Below are 19,089 nucleotides of genomic sequence, written 5' to 3'. Positions count from 1 at the left end.
ATGCCTCATTGGCCAGTCTATCAGCTCGGTCATGATACCTGATTCCATCATGGGACGGAATCCACACAAATTCGATACGAGAGTTGTTCTCATTGGCAGTTATCACATTTCTTTTAATATCACATACAACTTTAGACATAGAACCTGACGGGCTGTTCATTGATTTCAAAGCACTTTGAGAGTCACAGAATATCACCCCACCTCCATTTTCTTTAAGGCAGTCTGTAGCTAAGTAGATTCCAGTTAGTTCAGTTTGTGTTGTGCTGGCCCAGATGTTCAGCCTTTGCTTGTTTAACACTATCATCTCTCTTTCTTTATATATTACAATTGCACAGCCTGTTCTACCTGTGTTTGTCTGCACAGAACCATCAGTAAAAGCATAACATTCACTTGATTTAATACTCTCTATGTGTCTGTTAATAGTTTCTAGTGTGACACATCTCACCACATCGGTGTTTAACATTTGCTTTCTACCAACAGGAGTGTAATTAATAGGAACTGATATATCCAGCCAAGGAGGAATGGCATTAATAGGTTCGTCTGGGGTGATTGGGACATTCAGTTTCAAGAGATCTGCAACACTTTTATGAAACCACGCCCCAAAGAGAGTCTTTTGTGGAAGGTTGGCGAGATGGTCGGGATTACTTAGATAGAACATCAACTCAGTTTGAGCCGTAGTTTGAGAACCATTGTTCTTCAAAACTTTGACACAAAACATGGTATTAAGTAGAACTATCCTCTCAGATAGGGAGGGCAGTCAGAGCTCTTTCCTCATGTTTACAATTCTGGTTGATTTTGGGCAACCTAGAATGATGCGCATGGCTTCATTTTGCACTACCGCAAGGCTGTCGAGTTGTTTAGGCGGAATAGTCACAAGATGGAGAGCATGATAGTCAACTACAGAACGAAAGAAGTGAAGATAGAAAGTACGAGCATAGGTGATGTTAATTCCATAGCCCTTGTCAATAAGGGTTCTGAGGGGTTTAATGCGCTGCATTAGTTTGTCACGAAGGTTGCTGACAAAGTTTGCATTATTCACACAAATTTTAAGATATTTATAGGAGCTACATAGTTCCAAGGGCGTGCTGTTAATGTTATAGTCAAGAGGCAGAGGGTGAGCAGGACGAGGATTGAGGACCCTCGTCTTGTCAACAGATATTATGAGACCACATTCAACAGTTCTCCGAGCAAATACATCCAGCAAGGCTTGGAGCCTGAGTTTGGTTTGTGTCAGAATGCAGATATCATCAGCATAGCATATTACGGCTTCGTTTGGCTGAACTGGAATGTCAGCAATAAGCTTGTGCATAGGACTTAACACTCCTCCCTGAGGCGTGCCAAGCTCAAATGATCTCATTCTGGTACTTTTAACTCCCCTAAACAGAACACTGGCATACCTGTTGGACAGATAACCCTTTATCCATGTCAGGAGGTTACCTTGGATGCCTAAATTAGCTAGTTGCTCAAGTATAATGTCTCTAGCTACATCAAAGGCTGATTTAAGGTCTATGAAGGCTGTTTGTGTCTTATCTTTTGAGTGAACAAGATATTCTGCAAAGCATGTCTGTGTGCTATGCCCGGGCATGAACCCGTACAGATTAGGGGCGAGTTTGTCTTTGACTTGAAACATGAGACGGTTTAGAACAACTCTTTCAAGGACTTTACACATACAGGATGTGAGTGAAATTGGCCTGAAGTTTGGAGAATTAGCTTTAGGGATTGGAACTATGTTTCCATGAGTCCATGTCTTAGGCAGAATACCCTGTGTGAGGCTCATTTGATACAGGTCAAGCAGTGGATGGTTAGGGATCTCATTCAACAATCTCAGGGTGTTATAGGTTATGCCATCCTCACCAGGGGAGGATGACTCACCTTTCATTAGTGCTGTTGTTAGTTCGTGGTGCGTTATAGGAAACTGGTCGGTAAGGTCTGGTGAGGAACAGGCTATTTCAATATTGAAACCCCTATTGATGTATGTGGTGTTAAAATATTGCTGTATGTCAGGAGGCAGGGAAGTGATTTGTGACACACTAGACCATTGGTCTAATAGCATGTCAGCATATTCTGCAGGGCTGTGATGAAGCTGGACTGTGGTGGGTGACTTGATAATGGCTCTAATTTTGTTCCACACTTCTGCTAGAGTGGTTGTTCTATTAATCCCCTGTAAGAATTGTTCCCAATAGGTGTTTCTCACCTGACCTTTGAGTTCACGAAACTCTGTTAGCTTTGAGGAAATGCCAAGAGGTTATCACTAGTTTTATTTTGCTTATAAGTGTTGGCAAGCTGTTTTACATTCTCTCCTTCTTTGGTGAGGATGGGGTCATGTGTCCACAGAGGTGGTTTAGTACTGCCCCCCTTCCTCCTTGACTTAACCCAGGTGGTATAATATGTGGTAATGACATTTACAAGATCACAGCAAAATTCATCCACTGACCCAGGTGTATATCCAGCATACCATCTGTGGATGTAGGCCTTGAAGTGCAGTTTAAGATTATCTGGGATGTTAATTCTGAGCTTAGGATGGGGGTTCACACTTGACATCAGCAATAGTGTACTCAGTAATTATTGCATAATGTTCACTGACTAGGTGGTCTGAGATGACCTTAGCCTTGACATTACTGTCTACTAGGTTATACCCAATCACATAATCTAGTCTGCCCCCCATCAGATGTGTCACTTTGTCTGTGTCGTATACAGTGATATTATGGTTATTGATGTAATTCACGAACACCCTCCCATTAGAGTTACACTGGACATCACCGAGGACATATCCACTTCACTTAAAACTGTAATCAGGGATCCTCCTCTCACACATTGCACTACTTGAACACAGACATAAGATTCTCTGATCACTGTACATGTCGTGGGTATACGTTCCACGAGAATACGAGGTGTATTAAGTTCACACCGATGCATACAAGATATTTCCTTTCAAGTATAGTTTCTGGGTCACTTCCAACACCTCACATAGTTCTGATACATTTATCCTTTTTCCAGATCATTGTTCTCATGTATTTTCATATATCTGCAGAAGTTAGGTTCGCTAAACGTTCACAGACGTAAATAGTATGACCTTCAAACCACGACAACCACACTTAGTCCTAAAGTACACTAGTCCGGATCAACTGGACTTTCCCAATCATCTTATAGATACCTTGAGTTCTCCTTAATGCTATGAATAAATACAATTAATATTATATAACCGGTGGATTGGAATGTTATGTAGCGTAATAGGAATGACAATGGTGTGCGCAGTACAATGGTACTGTAGTATACAATATGATGCCGGTGGTAGTGATGCAGCTGATTGTGGTGGTGATTGTACAGGTTGAAGGTGTGGTGGAGCAGGTAGGAGGACAATGAGGATGAATTACCAAGAATCATCATCGCTCGAGGCGACTTTATAAGTGGACTTGGGCGTGTTGTCTTGTGATCAGGCGAAGTACGGCCGGTCAAGTCAGCCATTAGGTGTTGGTTGTGTGTGTGTGTGTGTGTGAGAGAGAGAGAGAGAGGGAGAGAGAGAGAGAGAGCACAACAAAGAACCATGACCCACACTTCAACAATATAACATGACAATCACATTTGACATCCGCCTCCGCACAGCACCTTCCTGCAGCTTGGGTACAAGTCAAGGGCGTCAGGTAAAATATGTGGTGCTGTAACTGACTGTCTCACATAATCTACAACACATACATAAGTTGGATTCTTACTGTTGTGTGAGAGTGAAACAACGCAAAAGCCAGTTGAGTTAGTAGCTTACTCATATTTAATTAGATACGTTGTGAAGTTACTTGTGAGCGGTGATTAATGACACTGGGAGTTGAAATACCTGAAGCTACACCATCACCGCTACCACCACACTACAAATACCACTACCATTAATACTCACATCATCAACGTTCAACTACCACCACACAATCACTACCACGCCATCACTACCACAATACCATCACTACCACACCATCACTACCAGACCACCACCACCACAATACCATCACTACCGCACCATCACCACTACCGCACCCACCATAACCACTACCACACTCACCACCACCACAATACCATCACTACCATACCACCACCACAACACCATCACAACCACACCACCACTACCACACTCACCACCACCACAACACCATCACTACCATACCACCACCACAACACCATCACTACCACACTATCACCACTACCACATTCATCATCACCACAACACCATCACTACCACACCGTCACCACTATTACATCCTAGCTCCCTCTCACACACTCCCATTCCAAGGACACCCAATCTCCCTCCCAATTTAAAGTTGAGTGTGTAGCTGTTGAGTGTGTAGCTGTTGAGTGTGTTGCTGTCGAGTGTGTTGCTGTCGAGTGTGTTGCTGTCGAGTTTGTAGCTGTCGAGTTTGTTAAGGACAAATTAAATGTTTATTTAAGGTGTCGATCTGAGTTGCCAAGTCGTGATATAAACATCAGTGTGTCTTCAAGGTTCAGTGGTTGACTATTTTCTATGATCAGTCAGTCGACTCGTAGCAACGGTGAGAGTAACAGCGTTCTCTGCAAGTGCATTGGAATAATTTTCCGTCTACGCAACGTCTACGGTCATTATCTGTTCAGGTAAATATCATTGTGATTATTATTTAGTTATATGTGTTTGGTGAAACGTATGGCCTTAAGTTTATTATGGGAAAAAGAACAAAGAAAAGCAAATGATTTATTTGCTTGAGTTACCCCTAGGAGGCCGATAACTTCACCCCACCAGTAGAATAGATATCGTAAATAACTAATACTGTCGTACCCAAAGTGTTAAGTTATAGTACAGTACCACGAAACCACTATATAGGGTTTCAAAAAATGTATAAATGTATGCAAACTGCCTTTGAAATTTTCGTGGAGATCGTGTGAATGTTTGTGTGACTGTACAAGAGCTACATTATCCTCACTTATTGATGTGTGAAGTCGCCTGCAGGTGAGGACAATGTTGCTGTTATAATACAAACTTTCACGACAGAGATCTTCACGAAATATGTAAGGCACTTAAAACTACAGATACAGCTGAAATATTTATAGGTACAAAAGTCAAAAGAACAACGCAGTTTAAGTGAAATATTCTTTAGACCTTGGTAGTTTATATACATTAAGGCACCCAGTAATAATATACGAGCAAGTAACTTTTCACGCGTCCCGAAATCTTACCTGTTGTTGATAACGCAAGAGTGTGAGGTGACAAGTGGTATAAGGAATTAAGATAAGATATAGCAAGGCCGGTTGACGTTGATGTTATTACTGTGGTAAAACAACTAAGGTTTTTAATTACGTAACAAACTTATTAATTACGCTAGGCCATCAAACAACGAGGATGGCCGGCCCAAGGGCCACCTAGGGGTGAACTTGTTTAAGGTGTAGAAGCTGTCGCCAACACAACAACCACACCCTGAATTAACGAGCTGCATGACCAAGTGTCAAGGAATAGTCCGAGAAGACCGGACAACTCGCTAACAGCACTGGCTAACCATTACCCCGGAACACGATCCGCAAATCGATTAACATCCAGGTTCCCAATTACTGCTGGGTAGACAGAGACAAATGGCGTAAAGAAACTTGCCTATACAGTAGTTTCACTCTGCCCAGGGATCAAACCCTTGCGAGGCGAGCATGCTGACCATTACACACACACAAATTCTCTCTCTTCCCCTTACTCTGAATTCTATACAATTTTATGTATACACAAGCACTTTGGTACTCCTCATTCTACTACTACTAACACCATAATATCGACTACTACTCCAGACTCGGAGTGGACCATGGCTGACCACCAGGAGGGCCTTACCAACGTGGACGCCTGTGAGTCCATGGACGACTCGCTTATGCAGAAGAAAGAATGGCATCTAGGTGATTGGGTAGAAATGTATGACAAATATGTAAGTAAAATGGGCATGATGTATATGAATTTATAATGTATTTAATTTTTATATGTTAACTAAGGAAGGTATAAAACAGGGACGGGATCATGGGTCACTGAAACACGTATACTGTATATGCTGATACAAACACAGGTGTAGATATACAGATACAAGGTTGATTGGAATGCACCAGTACACGTACGGGTACAAACATTGGAGGCTTATAGTTCATGTTTCGTGTCATCTGTAAGGCATTTCTCTTCCCCAATTCTTCCATCATTCTATCCTGCTCTTACAATTCCTCCATCAGTTAAACCTCTTCTCATCTACCACTTCCACTGCCAACACCGCCAGTACTACCACCACCATTATCACCATCACTACCATCACCAACACCGCCACCACCATCTCCATCACCACCCTCATTACCGCCACCATCACCCTCACCACCTTCATCACTATCACCACTACTACCATTGTACACTCACTTCCACTTTTACAGCCATCCAGTAAAGCCAAAGGAGGGCCGTCTGAACAATTGGTGAAGTATGTGAAGGAGCTCTTGCCGTCTGAGCCAGCCCACGTACTGGTGCCTCTGTGTGGGAAGTCGCCCGATCTACGATGGTGAGTCAAGGAGTGTTCTGTAACACTTGTTGTAGCATTATAGTGGATTCTAATAGTCTAACTCAGCGGTTCTTAACCGGGGGGGGGGGCACGCCCCCAAGAGGTCCTGAGTAATTTCCAGGGGGGGTGGGGGGAACCCAGAGCAAAAATAAGGAATGGCTTTAACGGGTGTGTGTGTATGTCCCTAATTGGATTTTCGCTCCCCACAGATAGTTCAAAAAGTCGTAAATGGTAAATACATAAATCAAAATGTAAAATTCCACTCAATGTGACTGAATTAAGGTAGTAATAATGTCGGGAACTGTACGTCAAGTAGTTCGGATTCCGATGATGTTTGGATCTACGTATCTTTGTGAGGCTGCATTTTCTGCACTGGTTTGCTGTCAAGACCAAATACAGAAACAAACTGAACGTTGAAGGGGACTTGCGCTGTGATCTCTCTGGCACGCGGCACGTATTCAGGATCTGGTAGCTCAGAAGCAGTGTAAAAAATCTCACTACATATGTTGTGTATTAACGAGTTGCTTATACAGACTCTTTTGAGTAATTAAAGCTATTACAGTAACGAATGAAAAACTAGTTTCTCAATTTTCCTATTTAATTCAAGAGGAAATTGTTTTAGACTTTTTAGATTTAGAATTTTATTTGAAGGAAGGAGGGGAGCATGGGGATGAGGACCAACTGCTATAGGGGGCGCGACCCTAAAAAGGTTAAGAACCAATGGTCTAGATGGAGTTCACGAAGCATGATATAATAGTAAGTAGAGTTGGTGAAGCGTGGTCTATATTAAATAGAGTTGGTAAAGCATAATATTCGAGTATATAACGGAGTTGGCAAAACATGATAGTGTGTCTAAGTGCTCTACTAGATTTACTGTGAAGCGGGTGTTCGATGACGTGGCTTATAGTACTGTAATCTTAACTATGGAACTTATAGTCTTTATGACACTAATGACCATTATATAAAATCTTCTCTGTTTTAAGAGTTTCAGGATTGATACTCCTCAGAATTTGGTATATTTTGGCCTTAATTACTAGGATTTTACAGATAAAGTTTGTAATATTTCCCGGACAAACTTCGTATGATTTTTCAGATTCAATTTGTATGATTTCCCAGTGTGTATGATTCCTTGATCCCTAATTGCAATATGTATAACTTTTAAGCTATATTGAGCGTGATATTTTAGCCTTAGTGTGTGTATGGTTTGTCGCCACTAGCTTGATAATAATTCAGTCATAACTTTCATGATTTTTTCCCAGGTACCGTTTGCTCCTAAGTCATGATGGTTCGTATTAACTATCAATATTAAGTAATAAAGTCATGCAATTTTATTCACGAAGGTATACACTCCTTAGAGTATCTTCACAGAGAGGTCCGATGAATTTCACAATGAACACTACGACTCCTGTTGTCTCGGTAGTGTTGTCAAAATCCTTCATCCGTTGTGTCATATTTTCTCTTATAAATTTTTAAAGATACATTTTGGAGCGAGTGTTTACATCATTTATAAGGGACAGATACAATATGACACTGATCATTAGGCTTGATGTTGTAGGTCATTATTTTAGTCCATTAGTTGAGGTAGAGGAATCACAAGGTTGTAGGAGAGGAGTACATTTGTGGTGTCCATCTTACCAGACTTCCTCCTTCCTTCCTTAGGCTGTACGAGCGAGGGAACACAGTGGTTGGCCTCGAGGGTGTAGAGAAACCAGTGAGGGAGTTCTACGAGATGTACCCTGACCTCCAGCACTCTGTAGAGGACCTCCCCTTCGGTAAACTCTTCAAGGTACGTTAAGTGAAATCACTTGTAAACTTCCTCAACAAACTCTTATTAATAAAGGTTATTCAGTTTACTACTACTACTACTACTTTTTTTTTTTAAATCGTGGCCTCCAGCCTCCTCCAATAGCCACACCTTCGCCACCATTTATTTACCTTAATATTAAGTATCCTAATACATAAGAAGCTATCCTATCTGTGTTAGATTAGTCGAGCCGCAGATCTATGCGGCATTCAGTGACTGTAGCCTCATAGTCAATATCTGCAGCAGTTGTCGGAGTAGGGGCAGAAGCTCTCGTTCCCCTGAGGCAGAGCAAAGCCGACCGAAGGAGAGAGAAGGACAGTCGACATCTCATCCAGGCTGTAACATAACTTCTGGGCTGCTGCTTCTGTTCGGAGATCAACTCCGCGAGTCTGGCTTAGAAACATCTTGCACTTGGGCCCATCCCACCAGAGGTTGTGAACACTAGAGGAGTGAAGCTGCCTTGATCAACGTTTTGAATTCTCTCCCCATATGCCCTTCTCTTGTCGTTCTCGTTCCTTCTATGTGCAGCATCAAGAGCTAGGTTACGGTGACAAGCGGCCATGGGATCAAAAATCCTGATGTCGAAGAAAGCTCGCTGTCCCCGCGTCCAGAATCCTCGAGCACTGACGTCCACACGGGCTTCGTTAGATGTGTTTTTGAAGTCCTGTGTTGGAAGATCTCGCCATCCAATGGAAGGAGGGTCGGCTCTACCATGACGTCCCGGCAGATTTCCTTCAACATATTTGCTGTGAGATCCCTTACCTCGTCATGCCTCATGCATATGAAGCCCCCCTTCTTGCAGACCATGGCGTGATCGCCATCATAGGAAGAGCCACACACGCATTGGGAGGGCAAACCATCTACTGGCCAACCGTACCTTAGAGCAATGGCATCTGTAAATTCTTGTTTGTTAAGGCTGAAACCATTTGCCCTTATCGGTAACGTAGTTAACCAGTTCGAGGCGCCCACCTCCTGCGCTATAGCTACTTTTTTTGTCAAATTTTCTGGAACCTGCAGCAATAGTTGCTGCAACATGTCATTTTGGCAGTGCTGCCGATCTGTTGTAATGGACCTACGAATCTTATTTACTTCGCTGGTATCCACTTCCCCTGTTGCATTCTGGGCTATTATGTGGTCAGTGAGGGCTGCCGTGAGCTTAAGTGAATTTTGATGTTCAGTGTCAGCAATCTCCTCTGGATTAGTTAGTCCCATCCCTCCCAGTCTTGGTGGAAGTGCAAGAAGTGTTCTTTCTGCTGGGGTTAAGTCAGGGTGTTTCACTAGTTTGGGAATGAACTTGACACTGATAGCTTCTTCCAGAGGGTGGAGGAGGGGTCCAATCTCAGGGATGGTACGCATCAGGTAGTTCCAGCGATGCTTGACTCCATGGGTGAATGCTGCAAAGGCCGCATGTGGCTCTGTGTTAGCAATCTCAGACAGAGCTTGGATTTCGCTAACCCACTCATTCACCTTTCCCGCTACGTACTCGGTCTTGAAGTCCGTAGTGCCAATTACTGCGCCTAGATGTCTTTGGCCGTCCTTAGTTATTTTGACCTCACTTCCGCCAAAAACCTCCAATGCCCGTTCATAATGTTCTGGCTTCACGATGAGGAAGGACTTGCTGGCGTTTGGGTGGTACCCTATTTGTGGACCTCGCGATGTTACCAGGTCCCACCACTTTTTGATGCACTCCACTTTTCCTGCTCCTGTAAGGTCATCAGCATATGCCACTTGTTTGACCCCAGTTGTTTCAAATTTTATTTCTTGTTGGAGCACTGATAGGCCAATTGCATACATTGCCATTGCAACGGGGTCCCCCTGTGTTGTTCCCTCGGTCGACTGTAGGATGGTATCACCTCGTAGAGCCTTGTTGTTTACTATGTAGAGGTCTGAAGGATTCCTATACGAATTTTCAACATACATCGCAAAGCTTGGGCACTCGATCTTGATGTTGTGCAGTGCAGCCTTGCAGTTAAGTATGTTGAATGCGTTTGAAGCATCCACCAGGAGAACGGCCTCACAATCACGCTGCTCAAATATCAATCTCATGGCGTGAATGGCCGCCTCCCCACCAGCCTAGTGGCCAGCACACACTTGTAGGTTCCCTGCTGCTGCCCTGACATCATCCTTTACCACCTCCATTATGCACTTTCCGATGATCCGCCTCAGCACTTCCCCCACCCCTATAGGTCTACATCCTGGTTTCTTATCCAGGGGAATGAGGCGGCAGGCTGTCAGGGCCTGGAGGTGTTGGCAGCACGAGGATGCCAGCTTTCTTGCAAGGACGGCAATGACAGTGCAGAGATCACTTGCTACGGGGCCAAACTTGTTAGTGCTGAGGATGACTGTCCAACCTTTTGCATCCAGACCTGAAGGGCCGGCACCTCCCCGAGTCTTCAGTGCCTTTTTCCACACCATCCCTCCTGTTATTTTCTCGAACAGGACAGTATTTGGTGGGATATAGTCATCCTGGAACCTGATGCCTTCGTCTTCACTTGCAGGGGGATGTTTTTCTATCAGTTGTTTTAATGTCTCTCTGTTTATTGGCAGAACCCCACCGGAGGATTCCTCTGTGAGAGATCTTACCTCCAAAGACACTTTTCCCACACGCATTTTGTTTCCAAACTTTCTTGCAACGTCATCGGTGTTTTGCTTTCCGTCTCCTATAAATTTTAGTCTCTCCTGCAGTGTTCTTGCTTCACATAGGAGATACTCAAGGGCCCCATTCTGCCACATTGTCAATCTTCTCTTCATTGCTGCCGCATTTTCTTTGTGCTTAGTTTTGTGTGTGTCCTCTGACACAATTGTTGTGGTATTATTGCCAGTATTTGAAGAGCTAACGGGGCAAGGAAGCAGTCCAGAGTGCACTCAGTTATGAGGCGAATCATCTCCTGAATCATTTCTTTGGTGGCCGCACACTTGGATAGTTCAAACAGGTTAGCTGGCGACCACCTGACAATTTTTGAGTAAGTTTCTTTAACTCATATGTCCGCATTTTCCATCGAAATGCCATTCCACTGTGGTGGCTGTATCTCATTCACCTCGTGGACATCTGCTACTATTGGAGCAGCGTTTATTAGTACTACATTTTCTAAACTTCACTCTTAAGGTTTCTCTCCCCCACTTTGTTGTCTAATTTCTAGCTTTCTTGAGAACCGATCCATGGCAGTTGCTATCGAGGGATCGATCTCTTGCTCTTTCTCTACCAATAGTGGTGTTCCACGGGGTTCTGTTCTTCCACCTACTCTCTTCCTTTTTTTATCAGTGATTTACTTCACACTACTACTAATTCTATCCATTCTTACGCTGACGATTTTACTCTTCACTCTTCTCATTTTTCCCTTCCCCCTAACTCTCAAACTTGATCTGTTTCTAGAGCTGATATCGTTTCATCTATCAGTGCGGATCTGTGCATCATCTCCGAATGAGGAGGTAGAAATTTGGTAAAATTCAATAGTAAGAAAACACAGTATTTTCAATTACACTTTCCAAAATAGAAATTCTCTGACCAATCGCATTTCAGGACGCAATCATTCTTCCAAGTTCCAAAATGGATATGCTAGGCCTCACCATTTCCTCTAATATGTCATGGAAGCTACACATCCACAACATTGCTAAAGGTGCCTCCCGAAAACTGGGAATGCTGTACAGATGCCGTAGCTACTTCACACCTGAGCAGTTGCTTCAGATTTATAAGGGATTCATTCGTCCCAACTTGGAGTACTGCTCTCATATCTGAGGTGGCTCTTCTTCTGTCCAACTGTTAGATAGGGTGGAATCAAAGGTATATTACCTTATTAACTCTCCTCCTTTAGTTGATAATCTCTCTTCCCTTTTTCTTTGCTGCAATGTTGCTTCTCTCTCTCTCTTTTACAGGTACTTTAACGGGCAATGTTCGGTGGGTTCGGTGTCCTGTGTAGTTTCGCCAAGGCTGGGGCTCGTAACACTCGTTTTGCCCGTGGTGCCCACCGTTTCTGTGTGGATGTCGGTTACACTAGAATAACCCGTTAGAGTACACCTTTCTTTCCTCGCACAGCCAAACTGTGGAATGCTCTGCGTTCTTCTGTGTTTCCATACTTTTACAATCTGTCTCACTTCAAAACGCTGGTTTTCCGGCATCTTCGTGGTGTAGATTAAGAGCCAGTGCATGCCCAGTATCTGCCAACAGTGTGTATCAGAGACGTGACCGATCGCCCAAGCGACTAACGACCCGATCAGTGGCGAACAGGATAAAAGTAAAAAGTAATACTATATAATCTTTTTCTCTTCTATTTTTAAATTTATTTTTACTCATATTTTGTCGCCATCCAGGCCCCGTTGTGGGTCGATGACCTGTGCCCGGGTGGGCTATTCTCCGTAAAAAAAAAAAAAAAAAAAAATGCCTGACAAAGAATGACTGACCGACCAGTGGTGAAGAGCTTAAGAAAATAAGTAAAGTGAAATCACTAACGCCTTAGTTTACATTCGACGAGTCTGGGAACTTGCCAGCGTACCAGATATTGCTACATTAAAAAAATCGCTCGTAAAATGACGCAACCTAACCTAATACACTTTTTATCTTATATTATGTAAAGGAAGACAAGATAAATGTTGCATTACACCGCTGATGTGCTGTTGGCAGAATGTTTTGGTATGATCACTGCAGTTCAGCAATTATGTGATCTTCAGATGCTGGGAGGAAGATTCGTGGAATCATACAATAATATTTAGGTGAAGCTCAAGTTTAGTTAGGCTACAGGGGCGGGTTTCAGAGTTGCCAACTTAGCGACTTTGTAGCTAGATCTAGAGCTTTTTGTTTTTTTCTAGCGACATTTTAGAGCGATTTGCGACTTGTCGCAAATCTAGAGATATCCACAGAAATCTAGCGACTTTCTGGATACTTTTGGACTGTCCATGAAAACTCAGTTTTCCTAATTTCGAGCCATAATATATAGCAACGGGGTTACAGGGACAATAAATAATAAGAAAAGTTTAATACATTTGAACGGGTCGTGGTACAGAAGGAGGGACACGTCTATTTCTGATCACTTGATGTCAGCCCGTCCATGCATCTAACACCCTAAAATTGTGGTCAGAAGTGGTAAATTACAGAGATGCGACAGGAGAAAACCCTTACCATAATCTGGCTGAAATTGCACTCGCTGCCTTATCTCTTCCGCATTCAAACGCAGATGTAGAGCGTACATTTAGTAATATGAACTTTGTGAAATCAAAATTGCGCAACAAAATGAAACTATCGACATTAAAGGCAATTCTTACAATAAAGTATGGGTTAAAAAGACAGAACACCTGTTGTGCAAGTTATGAACTTCCTAGTGATATTTTAAGAAAGATAGGGACTGTGGAGGCATACAGTTACAAGAGAACCTGAACCAAGCACTTCACATGCTTCCAGCTCTACAGTTGTTCACACTGCCGACGACTACGAAGAGGACTGGGATGCAATTACTATTGAATAATAGGTAAGTGTGCACATTAAACTTTAAACAAAATACAGATAATATTTTTAATTTTACATAATGCATTTTATTTATACTCCGTCCATTATAGTCGTCATTAGGAAAATATTATTTGCATCAAATTACTGAAGGGGGGGAATAATAGCTAGCGACTTTCCATGGAAGATTTAGCGACATTTAGCTGCTTTTAGGTACCAACCTAGCGACATTTGAAAATCCGAGTTGGCAACCCTGGCGGGTTTAGGAGTTTCAGTAAGAGGTCCAGAGGGGAAAAAGAAGGGTATCCTGCAAAATCTACTATACGAATCAAATACTGTCTCTATTTCGAAGATAAGAAAATCATAATAGCATCGGTGAAGTTAAATCCAGAAGATGATTCAGTGTTTTATAATATCATTAAGGGTTTCGGACACTGTGAGTAGAGGTGATTTGTCGGTCTCATGAACCTACCAACCAGCCCAGAAAATGGATGTGATGTACTGCATGATCTTCTGAGTCCTGTGATATGAGAGATGTGTTTTGACTTTCGTGTTGAACTGTTGCAAGACTCGATAGAAAAGGAACTGACCTTCATCCCGTCTTCAGAGTAGTGATGGGCGGCTGCAGGTGTACGTGTGTGATGTAACGCAGGTGCCTTCTGAAGCCTTGGGCAAGTTCGATGCGGTGTTTGACTGGGGAGCCTACACCGCCATAGTGGAAGGGGATAGACAGAGGTACAGTAGCTCACCCAGGTGCTCCTCTACTCTTAAATATATATATATATATATATATATATATATATATATCTTGATAAAATCACACGGGAAAATGGAAACAACGGAGCACCGTAGCTTTCCATTGCACAGAAACTCGGGTACCCTTCTGTGTTTGTTGATCGTTGTTTTAAAAGGGCTAAAAAATCCTTTCATTCCTCTCAAACCAGACAAGTTCCTACACTTAAGAATATTTTGACTCTGCCCTATCGTAATGAATTTGTTAGTTCGGTCCCTCAAGCTTCTAAATATTAATGTTGTTTTCAAGTATGACTCAACCATTACCAATATGTTAATAAGGAATAGCCCAAGTTTGAATGTAAATGGAAGTGTTTATTGTATTCCATGTAGCAAATGTAATTGTAATTATGTAGGACAGACAGGAAAACACTGCAGCTCAGAATCAAACAACATAAGTATAATATCAGAACAGCATCTGAAAGTAGTGCCTTGTTCGTTCATGTTAGGAATAATAATCATCCCATTGCTTGGGAAAAAAGCTTAGAAGTATTTAAATCATCTTGTGTCACAGAAAGACTTCTGGTTGAAGCTAGTTTGATTAAGGAATTAAAATCAATAAACCTTAGTGATGGTCAGTTCAAAACTGATAATATGTTACATAAATTTATTTGTCAGTGGCCCAAGGTTAAAAATGCTTTGAAAACCTTTGAACTAGATGTATGATAATTATTTTGTGGGTCCCTTATTTTTGACCTGACCTGACTAGTCACGTCACCCCCCTTCTCTTTAGCTCCTCTACGTGTGTGTTGGTGTGGGGATTAGTGGATGACATCATTATGACCTGACCTCATGTTTTTAAGGTCACCCTGTATATTTAAGCCTCTCTCTGTCCATGTAATCCAGTTGCCTCTGAAGATGTCTTGAATAAAGACGAAAGCTAAGGTGCTCCGTTGTTTCCATTTTCCCGTGTGATTTTATCAAGATACATATATATATATATATATATATATATATATATATATATATATATATATATATATATATATATATATATATATATATATATATATATATATGAGATTCCAGCAAGTATTCCGCATTTCTCTTTAAAGTTTATATCAAATTGTAAAGACATTGCTTATAGTATGTCCAGTTATAAGATTTTTATTTGCTTTCAGTGTTTTATTTGTAAATTTTATCACTAAAAATACCTGACGAGCTTGTGTCCTTAAGTCACTCAATGTTGTTGCTTCTGCATCGTGGTGTTGTGTCCGACGACCAGCGAGATGATGATGATAACAGCTCAGTCATGTTTTATAATGTTGCACTTTATTAAAATAACTTCCTCTTAAGTTATACTTTCACCGAAATAAATCAGACTTTCCATTAGTTATTTCTTATAATTTTGGTTATTTTCCTTTAAATGCATCATACTGAATTAGTTTCTTTAGGGAACAGTGTGATCACCCTTCAGGTAACAGTGTGGTCGCCTTTTAGGTATGTGGACGTGGTGATGGCGACGATGAAGGAGGACTCCAGGTACTTCCTTGAGGTGTGTCATGACGGGCCCCCAGAAGCTACCGGCATCCCTAACTCCGTCTCCTTCAGGACCTTAAAGCTAGAGTTTGGTGAGAGCTGAAAGTGAGAAGGAGGGGTGAGGAGAGGGATAGGTGATGGTAGCTGAGGAGCAGATGGGGGGAGGGTCAGGGAGTGGGGTAGGTTAGGGGGAGGGGCAGGGAGAGGGTTAGATTAGGGGGAGGGGCAGGGAGTGGGATCAGTGCTGGATTTAGACCTGTGGAGGCCCATGGGCAGCCTCTTTGTGCAGGCCCCCCCTCATTATAACTACCCAAGAGGGTGGGGTGGCGAGTGAAGCGAGCCTAAACAGCTGGGAGTTCCGGGGGGCGCTGTAAGCCCCCCGGGAAAATTTTGAAATTTGAACACTTCTTTGGAGAATTTTGAAGCCATATGCAGTTATATTGAGGAAATTATAACACAGCGCCCTGATGGCATTCATAATGAAAGTGATAATGAAAAAAATATTTTATTTTATTTTTTAATCTCAATTTCGTTATTCCATGTAGTTCATTTTTAATCAATATATGTTTGTGAAATTCTAAATATAATATTAGCAACAAAAACAATAGCATTCATTAAAAATATACGGTTCATAGGAAAACCAGGTATTCATGAATTTCAAGGAGTAGCTAGCCTAATTTCTATCACGCGTCTTGCTGAACATAGTTTTACGTGATGGAATAGATAAACATGAATTTTAAAGAATGAAAATAAAAATAATCCAAATGAATAAACAAATAAATAAAATATTGCAATATGTGGAGGCCCCTGGGCAGTTGTCCACTTTGCCCACTCCTGAGTGGGGTAGGTTAGGGGGAGAGGCAGGGAGTGAGGTAGGTTAGGGGGAGGGGCAGGGAGTGGGGTAGGTTAGGGGGAGGGGCAGAGAGTTGGGTAGTTTTTTTTTTAGTTTTTTTAGAGAAAGGAGGGAGGGGTGAAAGAAGATTAGAGGTGGGTGAAGGAAGTTATAGTTCGGAAATTGAAGAAATTTAGGAGGAGCTAAGAGAGGGCGAGCTGACCGCCTAGCTAAGCTAATAGTGTGTTAGGGTTGTGTCATGGGTTAGTTATTGTCTGTCGGTACAGGCACTAGACATCCTACTCTGTCCCATATATGGGTGTTTTAAGGGCCTTATTTCATATTCCGCCGACCCTACTGGCAGATGCTCGTCTAGGGAGGTTGTCTATTGCCTGGCCGTGTAGATCGGGGGTGGTAATGGACCTTTTGAGATTTGGTAACTTTTTGGGAACCATGTATGGTTGTTGTCGTTATCTGGTAGGAGTCTTTGAAGGAGTTCTTGCTCTGATCGTTCTATCTTTTGCCAGACTCTGCTGGCCAGGGTGTGCAGCTGCTGGTTGATGGGTTTCATTCTCAGGTCTCTATGTATCTCGGCTGTGGTTCTGGTGAAGGGGGAGGGGCAGATAGTGGGGTAGGTTAGGGGAGGGGAGATAGTGGGGTAGGTTAGGGAGGCAGGAGGGGTCGGTTAGGGAGGGGCAGGTGGGTTAGGGAGGGGGGGTAGGTCAGGAGGCAGGGTCAGGGGAGGGCAGGGAGTGGGGGCAGGCCAGGGGAGGGGCAGGGAGGTAGGTCAGGAGGGGGGAGGGGCAGGGAGGGGTAGGTTAGGGGGAGGGGCAGGGAGTGGAGTAGGTTAGGGGGAGGGGCAGGGAGTGGAGTAGGTTAGGGGGAGGGGCAGGTGTAACTTGAGGTATATAAAGAACATTGTGCCAAGAATATTAAATCATTCACCAACTATAATTTACAATGGCGGTCAACACAATTCATAACCCATCACGTCTCTTCTAACGTGACTATCCTCCCGCAGGACCTTCATGGAGACTGAGGGTGTTGGAAACTCTGGACATCAGTGAGGACTGGGAGGTGGAGTCCTTCTTCAACAGTTACTTCCTCATAACTCCCAAGAACTCTCAGTAGATATATGGAGGTTGAGGCCATCAACAACCATAGGAACATAACATCATAAGAATGGAGGAAACTGCAGCTGGTCTATTGGTCCCTACTGGGTAGTGCAGTTGACATCAAACCCCGATGGCTAATATATCCATCCAACCTATATTTGAAGCTATCTAGTGTGTTAGAGTTAATGATGATGTTTGGTAACTTGTTCCACTCATCCACTACTCTATTTCCAAACCAATGTTTACCTATCTTGCACCTAAATCTAAATTTTTCTAATTTGAAACTATTGTTATGAGTTTGCTCCTGGCTGGATAGTTTGAGTAACTTTGTTATATCACCTATGTATAGCCCTGACTTACATTTATACACTTCTATCATATTGCCCCTCACTTTACGTCTCTCAAGGGAGTACAAATAAAGATACTTTAACCTGTCTCTGTACTCAAGGTTTCATCTTTCTAGGGATTATATATCCATTCTGTAGTACAGTCTCACTGTAAGAGCGCGATTTCCTTACTTCATATTCTATACTATCCTTCTGAGTTATTCCTTTTATTCTTCAATTCTTTATATATAAATATATATATATATATATATATATATATATATATATATATATATATATATATATATATATATATATATATATATATATATATATATATATATATATAAACGGTCGGAATTACTGGACATTTATTTCTCACTTTACTTGGGGTTTATTAAATATTATTAGATGGTAATTGCAGTGGAAGCGCCCCCTTGGAGAAAATCCCGAACCAGCACAAGAGCACTTAAATTTTCTAACAAAATGAATTCTCTGTGACCCGTGGAAGGATAGCGTCTGTGATTGGGATGAACGAGACACTGTAAAATTTAGACACTTATATTCCCTCCAACACTGCAGACACAATCAAATAATGGTACACCACCATATGCGCACCTCTTAACCTGAATTTAAAACACTACTCCGGGGAATAAAAATTGTACATGATATTGAAATTATTAGAAACTCAGACAATGCCTCATTAGACAACAATAAATTCAAAGTATTAAGAATTGTTGCTTGCACACACGAAACAGGCCTTAAGGGCTTTCAACAAAATAATAT

At 42.3% G+C, this 19,089-nt stretch overlaps 1 protein-coding gene across 1 annotated transcript; it reads left to right on the top strand.

Annotated features, from left to right (window-relative positions):
• The first annotated feature begins 4,494 nt into the window (after positions 1 to 4,494).
• On the top strand, positions 4,495 to 18,628 carry LOC121876234 (probable thiopurine S-methyltransferase). Its single transcript, XM_042381232.1, has 7 exons — positions 4,495 to 4,611; positions 5,785 to 5,915; positions 6,400 to 6,521; positions 8,181 to 8,307; positions 14,367 to 14,494; positions 15,992 to 16,122; positions 17,884 to 18,628. The coding sequence occupies exons 2-7, from the start codon at positions 5,799 to 5,801 to the stop codon at positions 17,991 to 17,993; spliced, it is 735 nt and encodes a 244-aa protein (XP_042237166.1). The 5' UTR covers positions 4,495 to 4,611; positions 5,785 to 5,798; the 3' UTR covers positions 17,994 to 18,628.
• Positions 18,629 to 19,089: the final 461 nt, after the last annotated feature.

The sequence above is a fragment of the Homarus americanus genome, unplaced genomic scaffold, assembly GCF_018991925.1.
Source record: "Homarus americanus isolate GMGI-L3 unplaced genomic scaffold, GMGI_Hamer_2.0 scaffold34921, whole genome shotgun sequence".
NCBI lineage: Eukaryota > Metazoa > Arthropoda > Malacostraca > Decapoda > Nephropidae > Homarus > Homarus americanus.
The sequence above is the reverse complement of the archived record's forward strand: the minus strand, read 5'-3'. Positions and strand labels throughout refer to the sequence as shown.

Excerpts from the sequence above, each read along its gene's own strand:
- LOC121876234 (XM_042381232.1), top strand. The coding sequence starts at position 5,799 with ATGGCTGACCACCAGGAGGGCCTTACCAACGTGGACGCCTGTGAGTCC. Across the intron at positions 14,495-15,991 it reads GTGGAAGGGGATAGACAGAG|GTATGTGGACGTGGTGATGG; the intron begins GTACAGTAGCTC and ends GTCGCCTTTTAG. Across the intron at positions 16,123-17,883 it reads GACCTTAAAGCTAGAGTTTG|GACCTTCATGGAGACTGAGG; the intron begins GTGAGAGCTGAA and ends ATCCTCCCGCAG.